At 31.0% G+C, this 17,678-nt stretch overlaps 2 protein-coding genes across 2 annotated transcripts; both read right to left on the reverse strand.

Annotated features, from left to right (window-relative positions):
- Window positions 1-393: 393 nt before the first annotated feature.
- Window positions 394-8,179, reverse strand: MYB3R-4 (myb domain protein 3r-4). Its single transcript, XM_028086620.2, has 12 exons — window positions 7,993-8,179; window positions 7,054-7,250; window positions 6,603-6,657; window positions 6,156-6,213; window positions 5,782-5,876; window positions 5,535-5,638; window positions 4,838-4,966; window positions 2,530-4,237; window positions 2,194-2,456; window positions 1,465-1,579; window positions 1,148-1,381; window positions 394-781 (listed from the first exon to the last, which is right to left on the reverse strand). The coding sequence occupies exons 2-12, from the start codon at window positions 7,125-7,127 to the stop codon at window positions 662-664; spliced, it is 2,955 nt and encodes a 984-aa protein (XP_027942421.1). The 5' UTR covers window positions 7,128-7,250; window positions 7,993-8,179; the 3' UTR covers window positions 394-661.
- Window positions 8,180-13,642: 5,463 nt separating this feature from the next.
- Window positions 13,643-17,075, reverse strand: LOC114196060 (la protein 1-like). Its single transcript, XM_028086561.2, has 10 exons — window positions 16,910-17,075; window positions 16,714-16,792; window positions 16,471-16,620; window positions 16,062-16,201; window positions 15,537-15,685; window positions 15,187-15,291; window positions 14,635-15,106; window positions 14,274-14,421; window positions 14,009-14,087; window positions 13,643-13,876 (listed from the first exon to the last, which is right to left on the reverse strand). The coding sequence occupies exons 1-10, from the start codon at window positions 16,958-16,960 to the stop codon at window positions 13,777-13,779; spliced, it is 1,473 nt and encodes a 490-aa protein (XP_027942362.1). The 5' UTR covers window positions 16,961-17,075; the 3' UTR covers window positions 13,643-13,776.
- Between the last annotated feature and the right edge of the window lie 603 nt (window positions 17,076-17,678).

Consider the following 17,678-nt stretch of genomic DNA (forward strand, 5'->3'; position numbering starts at 1 on the left):
GAGAAGGATAAGTTGAATGTCTAAGTGGAAAGTTTATTCTTTTTAAAAAAATTCATAATAATTGGTTTTTAATTAAGAAACCAACATTGATCAGCCAGCATCTCAATAAAGATAGTAAATCAATAGTCCTCCACTAAGTTATATAGTGACATAAAAAACATTTTTCATGTCATACACAAATATATTTCACGCATAAATCATATTCTTTTCAGCTAATCTTTATTATAAGATTGAATTCCGGATTGCTATAACCTTAGTTCAACACGTCTTGAACATGTAATCTTTTTTAAAGCAAGAATTTGAGCTTTCCTTGCTCCTTCCCCTCCGTAGCTGTTTGTAAATGTAGGGTGCAGCGGAAATTTGGCTAGAGGATAAACTAAGAATGTTATGAAATGTGAGAAATTTGTAGCTATTTTTGCAGAAGAGAAGTCTACATCCATCAATGTGTATTTGCCTACTATATAGATGTGACAAACTAAGAATCATGATCCGTCACAGACCGAAATAGATTTTTTTTTTCTTACAATTACGCATTCAAGTCTTGTCACTATAAACAGGATAAAAAAAATTAATATTTCAAAAATAGTAAACTATATGTAAATTATACTTGAAGATGAAGGTACAAGAACAGGAGGCTTTGGCATTTGAGTTCACGACCAACTTATCTACAGCCCTTCAACAAATACGAAGTTGGGCTTGAGAAGCTCATAGCTGAGGATTTGCTGCTATCACCTTTGACCGGAGTTCCACATTCACTAAAGTCAAGCACACGTCGTTCCACCTGCAAACAAATAAATTCCTTTTAAGCCATAAATTGACAAAACTCCTGGATCCTGAAATCTCCAATGCCTCAAATCTTCTTAAGCTCGTGGTTTATTAAAAATTGAATTGTGAAAAAAAAAAATTAACAAAGATTTTTTGTCACTTTTGCGACTGGAAAAGTCGACTCTCCAAAAGCTTTAATTCAATCATCTTCGATGCAGTTTCGTGAAAACGCATAATAAATTTCCGATAGTTTTAACTAAAATTGCTATGTTTCCCTTTATTAGGAAATCTATATTCTAAATATATGTTTCAGCTTTCCAGAAAAAACTAAAGGGTTATGTCTGACGGGAAAGGGAAAGGATAGGAATAAATTAAGCTTTACCAAGGAACTTGAAGCCGACTGAGAACAGTCCCCACGCTGATTATTAGGATCGATATCTTCCCGGTCTTCATCCTCATCGTTTCTGGACTTACCTTTAGGTAACGCCTTAGGAGTTTCATTTCCTAAGATCTCATGAGCACTGGCATACTGAGCAGCAGTTTGTTCATTAATCTGTTTCATCAACCCGATTGCATCATAGCTTCTGTCACCAGGGCTCATAAAGTACCCAAAATCCTATTAAAATGCTCCTTGTTGTTATTGTGGTAAAATTAATATCTACTTAAACAAAAATAAATATCCAACAGAACCAGCAGTACCTCAATGGTAATTTCAGTATCAATCCTGGGGCTGGACAAAAAAGTGTTGATGAACCAAGGAGATTTCCATGCTGAAGGCGACTCGATGCTTTTCCTAAATGGTGTTCCACCAAATCTGAAATCAAAGACGCAGTCAGATAAAAGCGCTGAAAATTGACATTGAATAATTTGAAAATGAAAGCATAATATCAAAATGTTGCAAATAAAAACTAAATAAATGAATTTTCCAAGTGCTGCGCAATGAGATAACTTTTCAAGGCTACTTAGAAAATCAACAGTATCATCATATAAGGTTAAACGGATTAAATTGATATGGTACTTAAGCCTAGAGGTTCTACCACTACTGGACTAATATTTTTGGGTTGGACACTCCTTTTGTACTCAATCCTTAACTGTCTGTATTAAAATGCAAAATTGAATATCATAATCAATAAGTGAAGTCGTCTAAAGAAGAAAAGGAAAGCCACCGAGTCTATAGTGTAGGAATCTAATGTTGAATACAATAAACTATTAAACGTGGTACTCAAGTTTAGAGATTCTTCTACCTAACGGACTGGTCTTTTGGGTTAAATTCTCCTCTTTCACTTAAATCCTAACATAAACCTCACACTCCTTATCAAAGTTTGATCGAAAACTCACACACTCACCCTAATAAAATAATTAATGGACCATGGACTCAGTTGGCAGTAACACAAAAAATGATGATACAATTAGTTAGAAGAAAATTACATGCTACATGTTTCCAAACCACCATCATTTCCAGTGTGATCACCCGAATTCTCCCCCGGGCCTGATGAACTGACAGAATGTATACAAGTAACGGCAACTGAAAGTCTTTCATGCTCCTTTAACCAAACAGATGGTGAATTAATCCTTGAGCATGGATTTTTTTTAGTTCTCGCACTTAAACTAAGAACTTTTACTTGATCTGGTGAATACATTAATAGGTCATTCACATCATGTTCAACCAAAACTCCTGACGGTTGTTGGACCTGACAAACAAAATAATGGCATAAGCCTTTGCAAATTTTGGATAACAGTTTATTACAACAGAACAATACTTACAATCTCCGCGGCAGCGCTACCGTCATTATCGATCGCAGAACCAACAGCAACAGGTTGCTGCTTAATTTTTTCCTGAGAATTACCATCACCTGAATCTTTTTCAGATATTTTGTCGTCCAAAATAGCATGCTTATTTTTTCCCCCTACTAGTTCCACTTTAACAGCTTGTCCACAATTCTCTTTATCATCTTCAACAGAGGTACCAGAGTCCCTTTTTGGCATTGAAGATTGAGGAATCAAATCTGCTCCCTGAGTCTCATTGTCATCAAACATGACATCCAATCGGGAAAAGTTTTTTATCAAGGTTGATGTCATTTCAATCTCAAGTTTCTTGTCAATTCTTTTATCCGACAATGGAGATAAGAGATCTCGGTTTCGTTTCTTTAATATAGATGGTGTACTTGTGAAGGTTTTAGCCGCACTTTTTAACAAGGCATCTGGGCTATCATCCCGAGAAGGCGAGTCCCATAATCTAAAAGGAGTTAGACAGTTCATAGAAGACATCATAAATTGGCGGATACCAAGGGGACTGAATTCTTGCTGCATATCGCCCCCTGTCTGTATAAGATCACAGCTTAAGAAAGGAATGTCCAAGCTTGGGAAGCGGGGAGGTTCATAACATAGAGCACCTGTGTCCTGTTCTGTATGCACATTTGAGTTTTCGTCCGTTGGATATGAAGTTGACTTTGCGTCTGATCCACAGCCAAAACTATTTACAGGGACCAATTTCGAATCATCTTTGACAACATCTGATGGCTCTTGCATTTCAGTGTTGTCTATCCTACGAATACAAGGAGGACTGGACAAGTCACTGGCATAAATTATGCTATCCTGCGTTCTGGAGACAAACTGCTGATCCTCTGACCCAACCAACTGATTGGCTTCGGCCGTATACATCAACCTATCTCCAGAAGAAGAAACAACTGAGGGGACAGATTGTAATGTTGACTGACAAAGAAATGAGGGGCCTCCTAATAAATCAACCATATTTACACCTTTATTATAATCTTCAGAAGAAAAACATTCATCGCTTATTGCTTCTGAAAATAGGATTCTGCAACATTCATCGTCAGACATCAACATGTGTTCGGGTTTAACAGAGTCCATAGATGTCGGTTGCATGGTTGTTGCGACACCTAACCCCCCCGAAGTCTGAAACGGAACATTCATCATGCAATCATTTTGGAACTGTGATGATTCCTGCCCAAAGTCCAGTGAGGAAATATTGGTCAAGTCAATTAAATCAAGTTGGCCTTCCCCGTTATTGGAATTTCCAGGGTTGTGTGAATATTTCTGTTCAACGAATTGAGAAGTGCAAATCTCTTGGTCAGGCATGTCTGGAAGTGATGCAGTTACTTCGTCGAGAGACACGTAATATGGCTCTGAACAGGATGCTTGACTAGGCTCATCATTTGGCCTGTATTCCTCTCCAGTGAGTAAAGCAACACTGTTCATCTCTCTGGCTGATGAAAAGTAACCGGCATTAGCTGACTCCTGGCTACACTGTGAAACTTCCTCTCCTTCAGTCCCCCTAGGACCATTATCTTCTCCACTCTGCTGCAACCTCGAAGAGACAGAAGCAATAGGTTGATTCGGATTTCCAGCAAGTGGTACATTTTGTAACTGAGTAAGCAAGCCTGATGCCAAGTAAGAATCCAATTTCTTTTTTACGGAACTGTTCCAATGGTTTTTTATAGCATTGTCTGTCCTGTTTCCACAAAGCACAAGCGAATTACAAATATTTACAGCTTATCGAAACAGGAGAAGAATGAACTTCAACCGCACACGGAAAACCAGGAACGTTGTGGTCAGAAGAAGCCCAACGAAATCAGTCCCAGAACTTACATACGAAACCACAACTCCAAAAATGGAGTGAAGGCCGTTAAACGTGTACCTAAATAGATAGTCGAAACTTGAACTACATATCTCTTTATTTTCAAAATTATTTTTTGCTGAAAATGTGACTTATTTCTACCAGCACCCTGTCACATTTCTACCAGCACCCTATCACCTATGAAATCTATTTTCCAGAACACAATAGACAATTCTGGAATTTCTTTTTTTTTTTTCGAAAAACACCAGTTTCTATTAGGGAAAAAGTTTTCCGGAAGCTTTTTTGATGGGGTGGAGAAGAAATTTGATGGAGTGTAAGAAGCAACAGCCTAACTTTATTCTATAAGGCCCAATAAGGGAAGTTTGTGTATAAGGCCCATTTTTCTGAAAAAAGAAACAATGGATTCTCGCAGCGCACCACCCCCTCCCAAAAAAATCTAATCCTCTTTCAAAGAAAAGGAAAAACTCGATATACCTTCCAGGTAATAACTTCGCTAGTTCTGCCCATTTGTTCCCATAAATCTGATGCGCACGTATGAGAGCCAACTCCTCTTCCTGAGTCCATGCTTCCTTATTTATAGTAGGATTAAGATGATTATGCCACCTGTACATTATACAAATCATATAAATGAAAATTAACTAAATCCTTGAAATTCTCTAACGCAAAGTATATACAAAGCAACAAGGATGAAGATACTAGAGGGTTGAGTAATCCTTAAACATCACTCGACAGACTATCTAAAAATTTATATAAAGTTGCATTGATCCATTATCGAAACAAACCGTTATGTAGAGTTAATAAATTAATTTTAAAAAATATAATATTACTAATATATAATTTATAACACACACACACACACGTATTTTAAAAAATATAATTATTCAAGAATAGACCAACAAAACTATGGATTGGGATAACTTAAAACACATTTAATCTGGGATATAGTCCAGACCAACTTAAACCATAACATTTTCTGTCAGATCTATTTGGTTTTAAAAAATTTTCAATTCTATCTATTAAGCCAACCTATTTTGACATGTCTAAGAGATCTTAATTGAAATTGTTGAATTATCAAGGTATAATCACAAAATTACTGTTAGAAATATTAAAATTTCAATCAGGATATTTTATTATTGTATCCGCAAAGAAATAGAAATCCAATTGGCCATACCTTTCTCGACATTGCTTACCAATGCGTCCAGGTAACTTCTGTGCGATAGTAGACCATTTCTTGGGCCCATATCGATTCACCAAATCAATAATGATTTCATCCTCCTGTTTGCATTCAGTTTGGATAAGCAACTTCCGATTAGACAAGAAACAGAAAATTGGTACAATCTAATAATATAATGTCAGAATAAATACCAGCATGTACAGATAAAATCAACTGGGGCAATAGGATGGAAAGTACAAATTACCTCTTTAGACCATGGCCCTTTGACAAGTTCTGGATTTAAGACTTTCTGCCACCTATGCAAGCACTGTACATCAGTTCTATCCTTGAAACACTCCGCTGCAAATAAATATGGCAATCAGAACAAGGTCAACAAAAAAATTGCATATAATAAGTTGCATAAATTAAGACGTGTAAAACTATCAGGTGTAAAAATTATGAAAAAAAAAAATTATGTACGACAACATTATTAGAAATATAAAACTGGTCGAGGGGGACCAACATATAGTCCCACGAAAAGTATTCCTTCGCCCCCTTTATATCTTTTTGATTATTCATATTACTTATTTAGAATTGGAAGTGTGCACCACATAAGAGGATCTGCTTCCAAAATAGTACCTATTTTTTTCCAGTTCTTTCCTTTAAAACGCTGGACAGCCTTCCGCAAAGTCTCGTCCTGTAAAAACAAAACACATGAATATCCCCCAATGATATAGTACAGGACACAGTTATCAATCAAACTTTACATATAAGAAATCAAGGAAAAACTGTCAGTCCTGAAATTTTAAATGCTCATGTGTATCAAAAAGAGAGCCGGGTATTATTCCATTTTCTGCGAATAAAATTATGAAAAATAACTATGATTGGAAGTAAACAAACATTTTGAATGCAAAATTTATTTGAAGGGCGTTAACATGCTTCACTTCACCAGTTACATGGTTTTATAGTGCAAAGAAAAAAACGTTAGCGGACAATAAAAAGATAAGTGAGTATATGAAATTGTGTCACAAACTAAACGTTACCGAAATTCCAAAAGAATATGTCTCAAGTGTCTAAGAAACCCACCTCTTCAGGAGTCCATTGTCCTTTTGTAGAGCGCCTGGTTGGGCCAGTAGTCCTCCTACAAATGTATTTAATTGTGAGAGAAAACTCACTTCATCTCTTCATAGAACCATCTTCCTACCGCTAATAATTTTTTCTTTGGTTTCTTATAAGTGAACCAAGAGAAAATGATAGGACAAACAGCAAGATAACATTGGAAATAAAAAAATTAGGAAAGTGAAGATACCAATCCTCGGCCCTGTTAAAATATAATTCCAAAAAATCAAGCAAGTGTGCGAGGCCTAAACATGTCAATTGTTAAGTGCTAAAGGTGATAAACATTGACAAGAAATGCCTTGCAGCTAGCTAAAGAGTAACACATTCATCTATCAAGCTAGTTCTATGTCTTAGATTAAAAGAACAGACGCTGCTGTTAATCTGAGCGTAGTGAAATAAAGTTGATTTTGAGAATTACCCGTGCAGAGCTCTAATTTTCTGAACGCCATCTGTCACCCCATCTACAGCAGGGATCGTCCTCTCACCTTCCATAGTTTGTTGCTAGATAACTAAAATAGCTTACCCCGACTCCCACTGGACTGCAATTGTCTCTCCAATTGCTTCTCCAAATCATTATAGTCTCTCCCTCTATTAATAAATCATATGAACATAGTTCTGCAAACAAACACAGGCAGGAGAAGTTAAAAGCGAAAAAGAAAAATAAAAATAAAGGCTCTAAACCAAACAATTTAACGAAACAATATTCAAATCTTCAAAAAAAAAAAAAAAAAAAAAAAACTACTGTATATTACCATGTCCGTAGATTTACCACTTGGATCACAAGCACAAGCGTCAACCTCTACCCTATCGATCTCTCAATTACATAGTTCTGTACTAAATAACAGTCGAAGAAAACTATTGACATCTAATTAAATAAAACAGGGCAATTCAAATTCAAATTAAAGTTTTTCAAAAGTTAAAATTCCAAAAGTAGATTTATAAACCTCCTCAGTAAAAATTTATCTTGAAAAAACATTTCAAGGTCAGATCATTTTTCCTCAACCAAAAAGGATATTCAAATCTTAACAAAACCACAATATATCACCATTTCTGGAGCTGAATTTGCATCATTCAAGTCAACATCCACCTCACCATCCGATTGCCTTAATTACATAATTCAATAACAACATCGCAGTGGAAGAAGACTAATCTACAGTTTCAAAATCATGCATAGGATTTCAAAATTAAAACACGCACACACAGAGCAATTCAAATCAAAGTTGCTAAAAACCTCATACTCCAAAACAAAACCTGAAATTCATTGTCGAACAAAATCAAAGTTAAGAAAACACGATTCGAATTTGGAAAATGGAACACGCGAACAAAATGGAATGTGACCGTTAAAGGTTTTACTCACCGCGATGAGGTTCAGAATCCAATTAGGATAGAATACTGAGGAAGTGATCGAAACGGTGCGCATTTGCAGATCCAAACGAGAGCGAAAGCGAAGTAAGATCTGCAAATGCACGTCAACCACCAAAATTGAAGAATGGAAGAAGAAGAAGAGAAAAGAGAGTTTAAATGGTCCTTCTCTATATTCAAACATAAAGGGGCGGACTCTTCAGTTTCAAACCCTATGGCTAAATCTTGAACATTTTTCAAATCTGACGGTGTAGATCTTGACACCTTTGATAAAGGTTTCCATAGCTACAGTGTAGCACACAATTTAAAAAAAATAAATCACGGATAAATTTATTTTTAAAAAATATACTATTCTCTTACCTTTTTATTTTTTCTTTACTTCAAAATTCCACTGCCATTCATTATTTTAGTATTATTTATTTAGAGCGGTCATGTTTTTATTTTATCCTAAAGTAACTATTAGTGTTATGACTTTTGTTTTTAATTTACTTTTAATAATTATTAATAATTATAAAAGAAATCAAAGCGTTTAATAATTAGTCAAACTCACCTTTCATGAACGTTAATGTACTTATGACACTACTTATGTATTAGTTGAAATAATTCATACATTTAATTTACTTTTACTCCTACGTCGTTAAAATTTAAATTTTAGTACAAATATAAAAATTATACAGAACAAGTCCAAGATGTGAAATTTAAGTTTACTTTTAAATGTAATTTGTTAGAGATGGAATAATAAAACATACTTTAACATATGATATACGGCTTACTATGTGAAAAAATAATTAATATTTAAACGTAGCGATATTAATTTCTTCTTTAATTCTTTTATTTGTAACTTATAACTAAGTGTTTAATAAAACATTGATATTAATTAATGTTTTATTTTATCATTAAACTTTATTAAATTCACACTTAAATTAATTAATGTTTTATTTAGTGGGTAATGATTTTATGAAAAACAATAACTTTTAATTCTTATAAATGTATTTAAATTTTATGTTATGGAAATATGTTATTTTAATTTTTCTTATTCAATTTAGTCCTAACTTTATTTAAAATGGTTATGTTAATTGGTGGACACTGATTAAAGATAATTAATATGTATCAATCTTATATTAAATTAATTATAATTTAGTAATCACTAATACAAATTTACTTTATTTAAGAGATAAAAATATTTATAAATATTGTACAGTTGTATTTAATATTTTATTTAATATACACCAATCAAAAAGTTACAAAATAATAAAATAATTATAGTTTAATGTTGCTAAAAATTAAAATATAGTTAAACATAAAAAGTTTAAATTAATAGAACAACTAAATAAAATAGTGTTAAATATCTAAAAAACATTAAAACATGAATTAAATAATAAAATAACTATATTTTACTGTTGTTATAAATTTTGAAATTTTTTTAAATATTTCAGGTCTTCACATTACAAGTTTTCACTAAAAGATCCTTCGAGTGTCGGACATGTATTTTTTATATTTTTGTAGGTCAAAACTTTAGAAATTTCAAAATACTTATTTATTGTAAAAGATGTATTACTTGGAAATTTCAAAGGATAATTTTATCTTAAAATATGTTATATGAATTTATAATATAATTAATTGATAGAGTTAATTATTTCAGTTTTCAATATAAAAATATTGAAATCAATGATTATTTATTATAGCTTAACCAGTGTCGTAGGGTCACTGGTTGGACACTGGTTAACATTCTCTCCTATTTAAAATTGGAGAATGTTGGTCAATTTTTAAATTTTGTTTATTTGGTGGTGTCACATTATCTTTATTTTTTCTTTCATCTTCTTCCCCTTCCTCCTCCATGAGACTATCACCAAGGTATTATATTCTTCCAATGTCTGTCATTCTCCCTCTGCAGCAGTGACTTTATGCTCTTCCTCCATTTTAGGAATTGAGTTGTTTTTATTATTTAACGTTCTTTAGCTTAAATGGCAGTTTGGAACATCATTTATCATGTAAAAAAGTGACGTTGTGAGGTTAAAATGATAATATCAATTTATTTTTTAAGTTTAAAACCATAATGTAACAAAGTATTGGAAAAAACTAATTTCAATTTTAGGTAAAAGTTTATGAATAAAAGAATATTTAACCCTTGCAATAAATTTAATTCAATACTACTTCATATTTAATTCATATAACTAATATTAAATTCATACAAGTTTAAATGGATGCCCCAAGCAACTTTTTTTCACAGAATAAAATTATCAATAATTTATAATACTTTGAGTAAAATGTTATGATTCTTAAAAAACCCTTTCTCTATTTTTTTTTTCTTTTTAAATTTATGATTGCCTAAATTATCTATCTTAACTTATGATAATTTTTCATATATGCTTTTGAAAGGGTAAGAGCATTGTTAATAAGTAATAAGAATAGAAAAAAACTCGTTCATGTTAATAACTTATTAATTTTTTTCATTAGGAAGATTAGGAATAACAAAAAGAAAACATGGGTTTACCTATCATTTTCGAAGTAAAAAAATATTTTTATCTTTATAATTATGAGTATGAAATTTAACTTATCTCCAAAATGAATATATTGGCACCTACATGCATATTTGTCATTTATTATCATAAATTTAATTAAATATTTTATTTTTCAAATAATATAAATCACAATAAATTATTTAGTATTATAAAATATTATTCAGATACACTCAACAATAAAAAGTGATACCTTAAAGTAAGTTATGAAATTAATGATAAAAAAGAGTTAATTCATAATTTTTTAAATTACATAAAATATTAAAAAAAATTATAAATACATGATGATAAAACATAAATTATTAATAACATTACGAATAAAATTTATCAGTACAATAATTTTTCGTAAAAAACTTTTAAATTAAAAAATGCAAACACCATTTTTTTAATACTCTAGTACTCTAAATAACAAGTTATTAATACAACAAATCATGACAAATAAGGAAAAAGTTATTTTGACAGTCTTTCTGATTTTGACTTCCATTTAATACTAGATTTAATAATAAAATATTATATTAATGTTATAAAAATAAAAATAAATAAAATATTATAATAAAATAATAATTTTTTGAAATGTTTTAATAGAAATAAGAAGAAATTTATGGTGTCAAGTACCACTCCCCGACAAATAAAGCTACTCTTCTACTGAAATTGAGCAATTACAGACACTTTTTTCCTAAAATGTTTTTTTCTTTTTTTTGCAAACCAAGTTTATTGAAGATGAAATATAATGATCATGTGATAACAATTCTTGCTTTAATTTTTTCAATTTAAAAAATACTCATTTTATTAAAAATTTCCACTATTTTATCGAAAGAACCTCACATTGTATATTTTCTCCTTAGTTTTCTTCTCTTAGTTTTTCTTTCACTCCCTCAACTTTTCTTCCGGATTCAAAAATAAAATAAAATTAATGCAAATAAATAAACATTGTGTTATTGGTCCATCAGACTGCAACATGGAAAATATCAAATATGGCGCATGTGGCTATTGCGTTATTCCATCGTCATACTAGCAAGTTTTCAAATAAATAAAATGAAGAATCTTTTCAAATATACATATTATTTTATTCAATGACCGTGTTTCTAGGTATTTAAATATTTACTTTAATTAATATATAAAAATGTAATATTCACATACAAGTGTGCTATTTTATTTTAGTTTAAATTTCATTAAAAATATGACATGATATAGTATATTATAGTATAGTTAATGATAAATATACAATACCATAAAATAACAATTAGAAATAATTACAGTTTTAAATCCTTCTAAAAATAATTTTATCAATAAAATTAAAACGGTTAAAAATATTGTATAAATATGTCAAGTTTTATCAAGTATACCTTGTGTATTATTTTACAGATAATTATACGGAATACTTATAACCAAACAGCCTAATTTAACATTTTCTACCACTGATGTTCATAAAATCTATTTTTACATATATATTTTTTTATATATTATTAACATAAAATTATCAAAATTGCATAATCAATGTAATTAATTTGGATACCTTTTTAAAATATAATTAGATTCATTAAATTTAACTAGATCTCATAAATGGCTATTCTAAATTCCAGAAGTAACCATAGGAAAATTACGCATCATTTTCAATACTATTTTTTCTTAATTTAATAGTTATTTTATATAACCGTTATATTAAAAAAATGAAAGATAAAATTCAAGAGTTATAAAGAGAAATTACAATTTTTGTAATTAATTTAGAGTGTAAATATACTTTAACTTTTTCAACTATAAAATAGGTTGAAATTAGCCTCCAAGTTTTATATTTTTTAATTCTTACGCTTTACCCAAATAATTTTTTTGTGTAGTTTTCATAGGAATAGTAAATGACTTTAATAGGAAATAGCAAGTGTTTTAAAAATTCATGAAAATCCTTAAAAAAATTAATGAAATTAAGTAATTTAAAAGTAAAATAAATATAAAATATTATGCTTTTGACAGTTTTTAGTTTTAGAATTTATTTGAAAAGAAATTAGTTTTTATTTTAAAACATAAAGAAATTATGTTTCCCAGATATATAAAGTGATCTTAATCTTAATATTATGAATCTTTAATGGATAAAATTTTAAATATATCTAAAAGTTCGGATTAGTTCAAATGGTTTAGTTATTGTACTTAATTATGATATTCTGCAAATGATGCATGAAGTTTAACATGGTTTGGTTGACGTGCAGAGATTTAGAAGAGTACAAATCACAATCATTCAAAAAAACAAAACAAGGATAAAATAAAGAATATAAAACATAGAGATATAACAACTTCAGAGTTAAAATCCGCCAAAAGAACAACGAACATGAAGTTTGAAAAGAACAAAATATAAATATCCCAATAGAAAACTGATAATGCAACATATCAAAGGTGATACTTTTTAACTCTTTGGGTAAATAAAGATTTCAATCTTGAAATTTTAATTAAATTTTCTCTCAACACAAACAATTGTCGTTTGTTATCAAATATTTCTTACATTCAATTACAAAAATATTAAATAAAAATCATCTTTATTACCAAACATGTTTTCTGAAAATATCATATATATATATATATATTACTATATTACACATATAGTATGTCTAAATTATTCTAAAAAAAATAGACAATTATAAATTAATTGTTTCCTCATTATTCTAACCCCTCTTCTAGAAATGCTTTAAAGATAGACTTGATTGAAAAATAATTCCTAAAATATTATATTCTTGAAAATATTTTTTAAATATTTATACAAATGGATTTAGTTTTCTTAGGATTCCTGACAACTTGTAAGAATTTTTGTACTAAAAATTTCTTCAAAGTGTATTTGAAAAAATTAAGAGAATTCCCCACCCGACAAGAATTGTGGTATGTTTCACCAGATCAACGGACTAAAACAAGCTTCATCATCAATTTACTACACTGAAGAAAACGCAAATGCGAACAGCAATATATATATTTCCTCTAAAAATTTCCATGTTTTATCCTATCATCGAACACGTTATTTTATTCTACGTCATTATGTAAACGGAAAAGAAAAAAACAATATATATATATATATATATATATATATATATATATATATATATATATATATATATATATATATATATATATATATAAGGCATGTGATTATAAAGAAATATGGCAAGTAATGATCATGTTACCATGTTACAACGAAGAACCATAAAAACAAAACTTAGTATATTAACGGAGAATTCAAGAAGCAGTAAGCTGGTTGGGGACCTTGCTGGTTGATATGGAAATTATGCAGCACCAATTTTCTTAGCCTTATTTGCGCGACCAAATGTAGAACCATTCTCTCTAGAGCGTGCATGTTTGCTCCCTCTACCATGCCATCCTCCCCTGCAATCAGAATATAACTAATTTGTATTCCACCCTTTTAAGAGCAACCAACAGAATAAAGGGAAAAAAAGTCCATAAAAGAAAAACAAAGGTAAAGTAAAATTCAAAAAATCGTTGATTCCAACCACGTACCTTCCCTGCTTATTCATAAATTGTCGGTGCTTGCCTTGACTACCACGAAGACGGCTCCAGTATTCTTTTTCGGCATCACCTGAAATCATTATAAAAAACAAAAAAGACTCTCAGCTTATCCAAAACATTTTCAGTCAGAAGATACCAGTTTGGTACTAATCTCATCAACTTCTGTACTAATGATGAAAAATAAGATTTTAACCCGAAATCCAAATAAAAATTAGATAACTGCTTTAGTAACAAAAGAAAATGAAGTAGAACTAACCAGTCAGTGGATCTAAAATAGCAATGAAATTCTTTACCACCAAACCGCACTTTTCTGAAATAACTGCAGCAGCACGAGCTTTCATAGAAGCTTCCGTTTCTTCAAATCGGATATATCCTGACACTTCTCCAATCTTGAAATCGATGTACTAAACAGAAAAAACAAGCATATTTGATCAATTCAGAAAGCTTGTTTATAGCATATTAAACAATAAAAACTACATAAAAAGAAGTATCCTCCTTCCTGAAACAAGAAAGTAAACTCCAGGGGGGTGGGTGACGAGTTATATCAGACAGCTGCCAAATCTTAAATAAACAAGGCAAAAAGCTCTACTAGCTGAAGGAAGGGGAAACCCTACTACCTTCACTGTACCAAATTTTTCGAAGACACTCTTTAAATCCTCACGTGAGACTACATCCATGTTGTCCTTGTAAGCAGCGGCAGAAAATTTTTCACCAGTTTGTGGCTTCTTTTCTGGGCTTTCATTTTCTTTTGTTTCATTATTTTCTTTGCTTTCAGTTTCCTTTTCTTCTTCCATCTCATTGTTGTCCTGACTTCCAGTTTCCTTGGCTTCTCTCATCTCATTGTTGTCTTCACTTCCAGTTTCCTTTGCTTCTTTCACCTCATTGTTGTTTTGACTTCCAGTTTCCTTTGCTTCTTTTGTCTCATTGCTTTCTTCATCTACCTTTCGGTCATTTTCTCCAGCAGCAATTTCAGGCTTTTCACCTGTTTTGGGGACAGGGCTATTATTTTGATCAGCAACGCTTTGGTCTGAAGGAATGTCATCTGAAATACTCTTTAGTTTGAAGGCAATAATTAAGCCTTTAGGGTAGCTGTTATGAAAATGAATAAAAACTGTAAGTCGGTGTGTATATTTTCCTTTGGGGCGATAAAAAGATTGACAGCTTTTTACCTTTCTTCTTCTTCCTTTGAGTTATTCTGGTGATTTGAACCCAAAGGTGGACGAGATTTTTTAAAATCTTCTAATTCTTTTTCCCTCTCTGCATCAAAGTCCTTCCTGAATTAAGTAAATATAAACATTAGGTATATCCATATATTCTCTGACACAGTATTAATGCATTTCGATTAACTGTTTCAAATACCAAAATTCTCAAATTCAGTAATTCGAGTATAAGTTATTAGCAATCCGTGAATTTGAATTATTGATAAAATGAAACCAGGACAATGTGGTACTAAAGAAACACCCGCGCTCATGTTTTAGAAATTAATCAATCCCAGGTAAAGGTATTCGAAGGTTCTTACTTGAGTTTTAATTCTAACTCAGCCCCGCCATACACCAATTTCTCTTTCATAACCTTTTCTACTTCTTCATCTGATGAGAATTCAACAAGGGCAGTGCCACAGAAGAACCTTTTGTCTCCAACATGAGGGGGAAGCCGAACACTATTAACCTGAAACCACAAAAATAAATCCATAAACTATAAAAAGGAGATCATACAAAGTACTTCGTACTTAAAAACTACCAGCTAAGCAACAGTGTTTCTCTACTCACTAAAAGTAACACATAAATCTAAAGCACTCAAGATTAAACAGACAAACACAATGTCATGGTTCATCTCTTAGTGGATAATAACGTATTATGACAACAATGTTGGCAATGATCTTAATTCCCTTTCAAGAGCACTAAGAAACTTCTTTTATGCAGATTTGACTCCTGTTGACTTGCACCACACATTGACAAAGCACGAAGAGTAAAATATACATGGTCCATAAATGTTTGCATGTCGATCATGATACTGACCACAGACTCCCTGGTGTTACTATTACCTTAGCATATTGACCAAAGAATTTCTCCACATCTTCAAGTTTCAGATCATATTCAAATGGTGATACAGCAAGTGTTCTTATCTCCACCTGCTCAACCACTTCTGGTCTCGGAAGTTCTGTTGTTCTGCCAACTTTTTTCCCTAAAACATACAAATAAAAATAAAAAACGAAAAAAAAGGAGGATGTAACTGATCATTCTTCATCCAATGTAGGAACATTTTCATCCACATGGTGAATACAATGCTCAACTGAAATCATTCAATTGTTTTGTAAGCTATTCATCCCAATCACCAAAATAAAAACTTAGTTGAAAAACAAAACACAATAGCACATTATTTTGAGATGTTAATGAACACTTCAAGTAATCAAAACTACAGACTCCCACAAAAAAGAGGGAAAAGTAACTAACCATCTTCAGAGACCTTGAGTGAAGCCGAATTTCTCAAAGTTTGGGCAACAGCATTCACGATATCTTCGGGCACTTCTTCGAGCTTCACATCACCCAAACTAAGGTGCGTACGCATCCGATTAAAAGAGCAAATCAGAGCCAAACTAATCACTGTGCGATCACAGTCAAGGCTATTGATTAAGACAGCTACACACAAAAAAAGAAAACAAAAATGGCTAATACGAAAATGACGAAAAAGGATACATCCATCTTCGCTTTCAGTGATATTCTTCCTCATAAAACCATCGGTGAGAAGGTTGCTGTCGCTGAAATAAAACTCCACCTGATAGAAGAAAAGAAAAACAGAAAAAAAAAAAAAAAGGTAACCAAAAATTGAATGAACAATGATAGTAGAAAAATGAATGTTGAAATACAAAGCGAGAATTAATACGACTCGTACTTGTCGTATCACTTTCTTAGTTGTTTCTTCGTCTAACGATTGCGTTGCCATGGATGAGTGCAGAGAGTTACAGAGTGGGATAGAGGGTTTAGGGTTTTGTTGATAACTGCCAAGTACCTTTAACTTTGGGCTTGATTTATGTCATGGTCTCGTGTTGGTAGTTTTAAATAACCACTTTCTGAATTCTGAAAATAAAACAAAATATTAAGCGGGATTATTAAACCATTAGCATCTCCTTTTCTTTTATTTTTTTTTTATTTGAAATTTTGTATGATAAACAATATTGTTTTCATGATAAATTTTGAAAGAAAATAAAATTTCGAATTTTGTAAAAATAATTTAATTAACTAAAATTAAATGATTTTAAATTTTACTCAAAAAATATAACATTTATTATATTTTTTAATTTATCAAAATTATTTTTTTTTCATTAGGCTGTTGTCTTTCAATTGGGATAGTGTCAGATTATTATTAACTTGATCTCATTTGATTTTTCTTCCAAATTTTAAATATTTTTTATATTATTGTCAATTTTTCCCCACATATATAAGTGTCATTTTCTAAGCGGGGTTAGTAAGAATTTGTTTTACTAAACCTAAAAAAGATAGTTATAAGGATAATTATTTTATTAATAGATGTCTCCTAGATATATTTTATACTTTCAAACTGAAAGATGCAAGTATTAAATTCTTTTAAATGTCGACTCTTCTCCTTTGTCAAATGCATATACATTAATTTTCATTAAAAATTAAAAATAAAATAATCGAAG

The sequence above is a fragment of the Vigna unguiculata genome, chromosome 9 (genome assembly GCF_037176805.1).
Source record: "Vigna unguiculata cultivar grain cowpea cultivar isolate G323 ecotype 2 chromosome 9, ASM3717680v1, whole genome shotgun sequence".
Classification (NCBI taxonomy): Eukaryota; Viridiplantae; Streptophyta; class Magnoliopsida; order Fabales; family Fabaceae; genus Vigna; species Vigna unguiculata.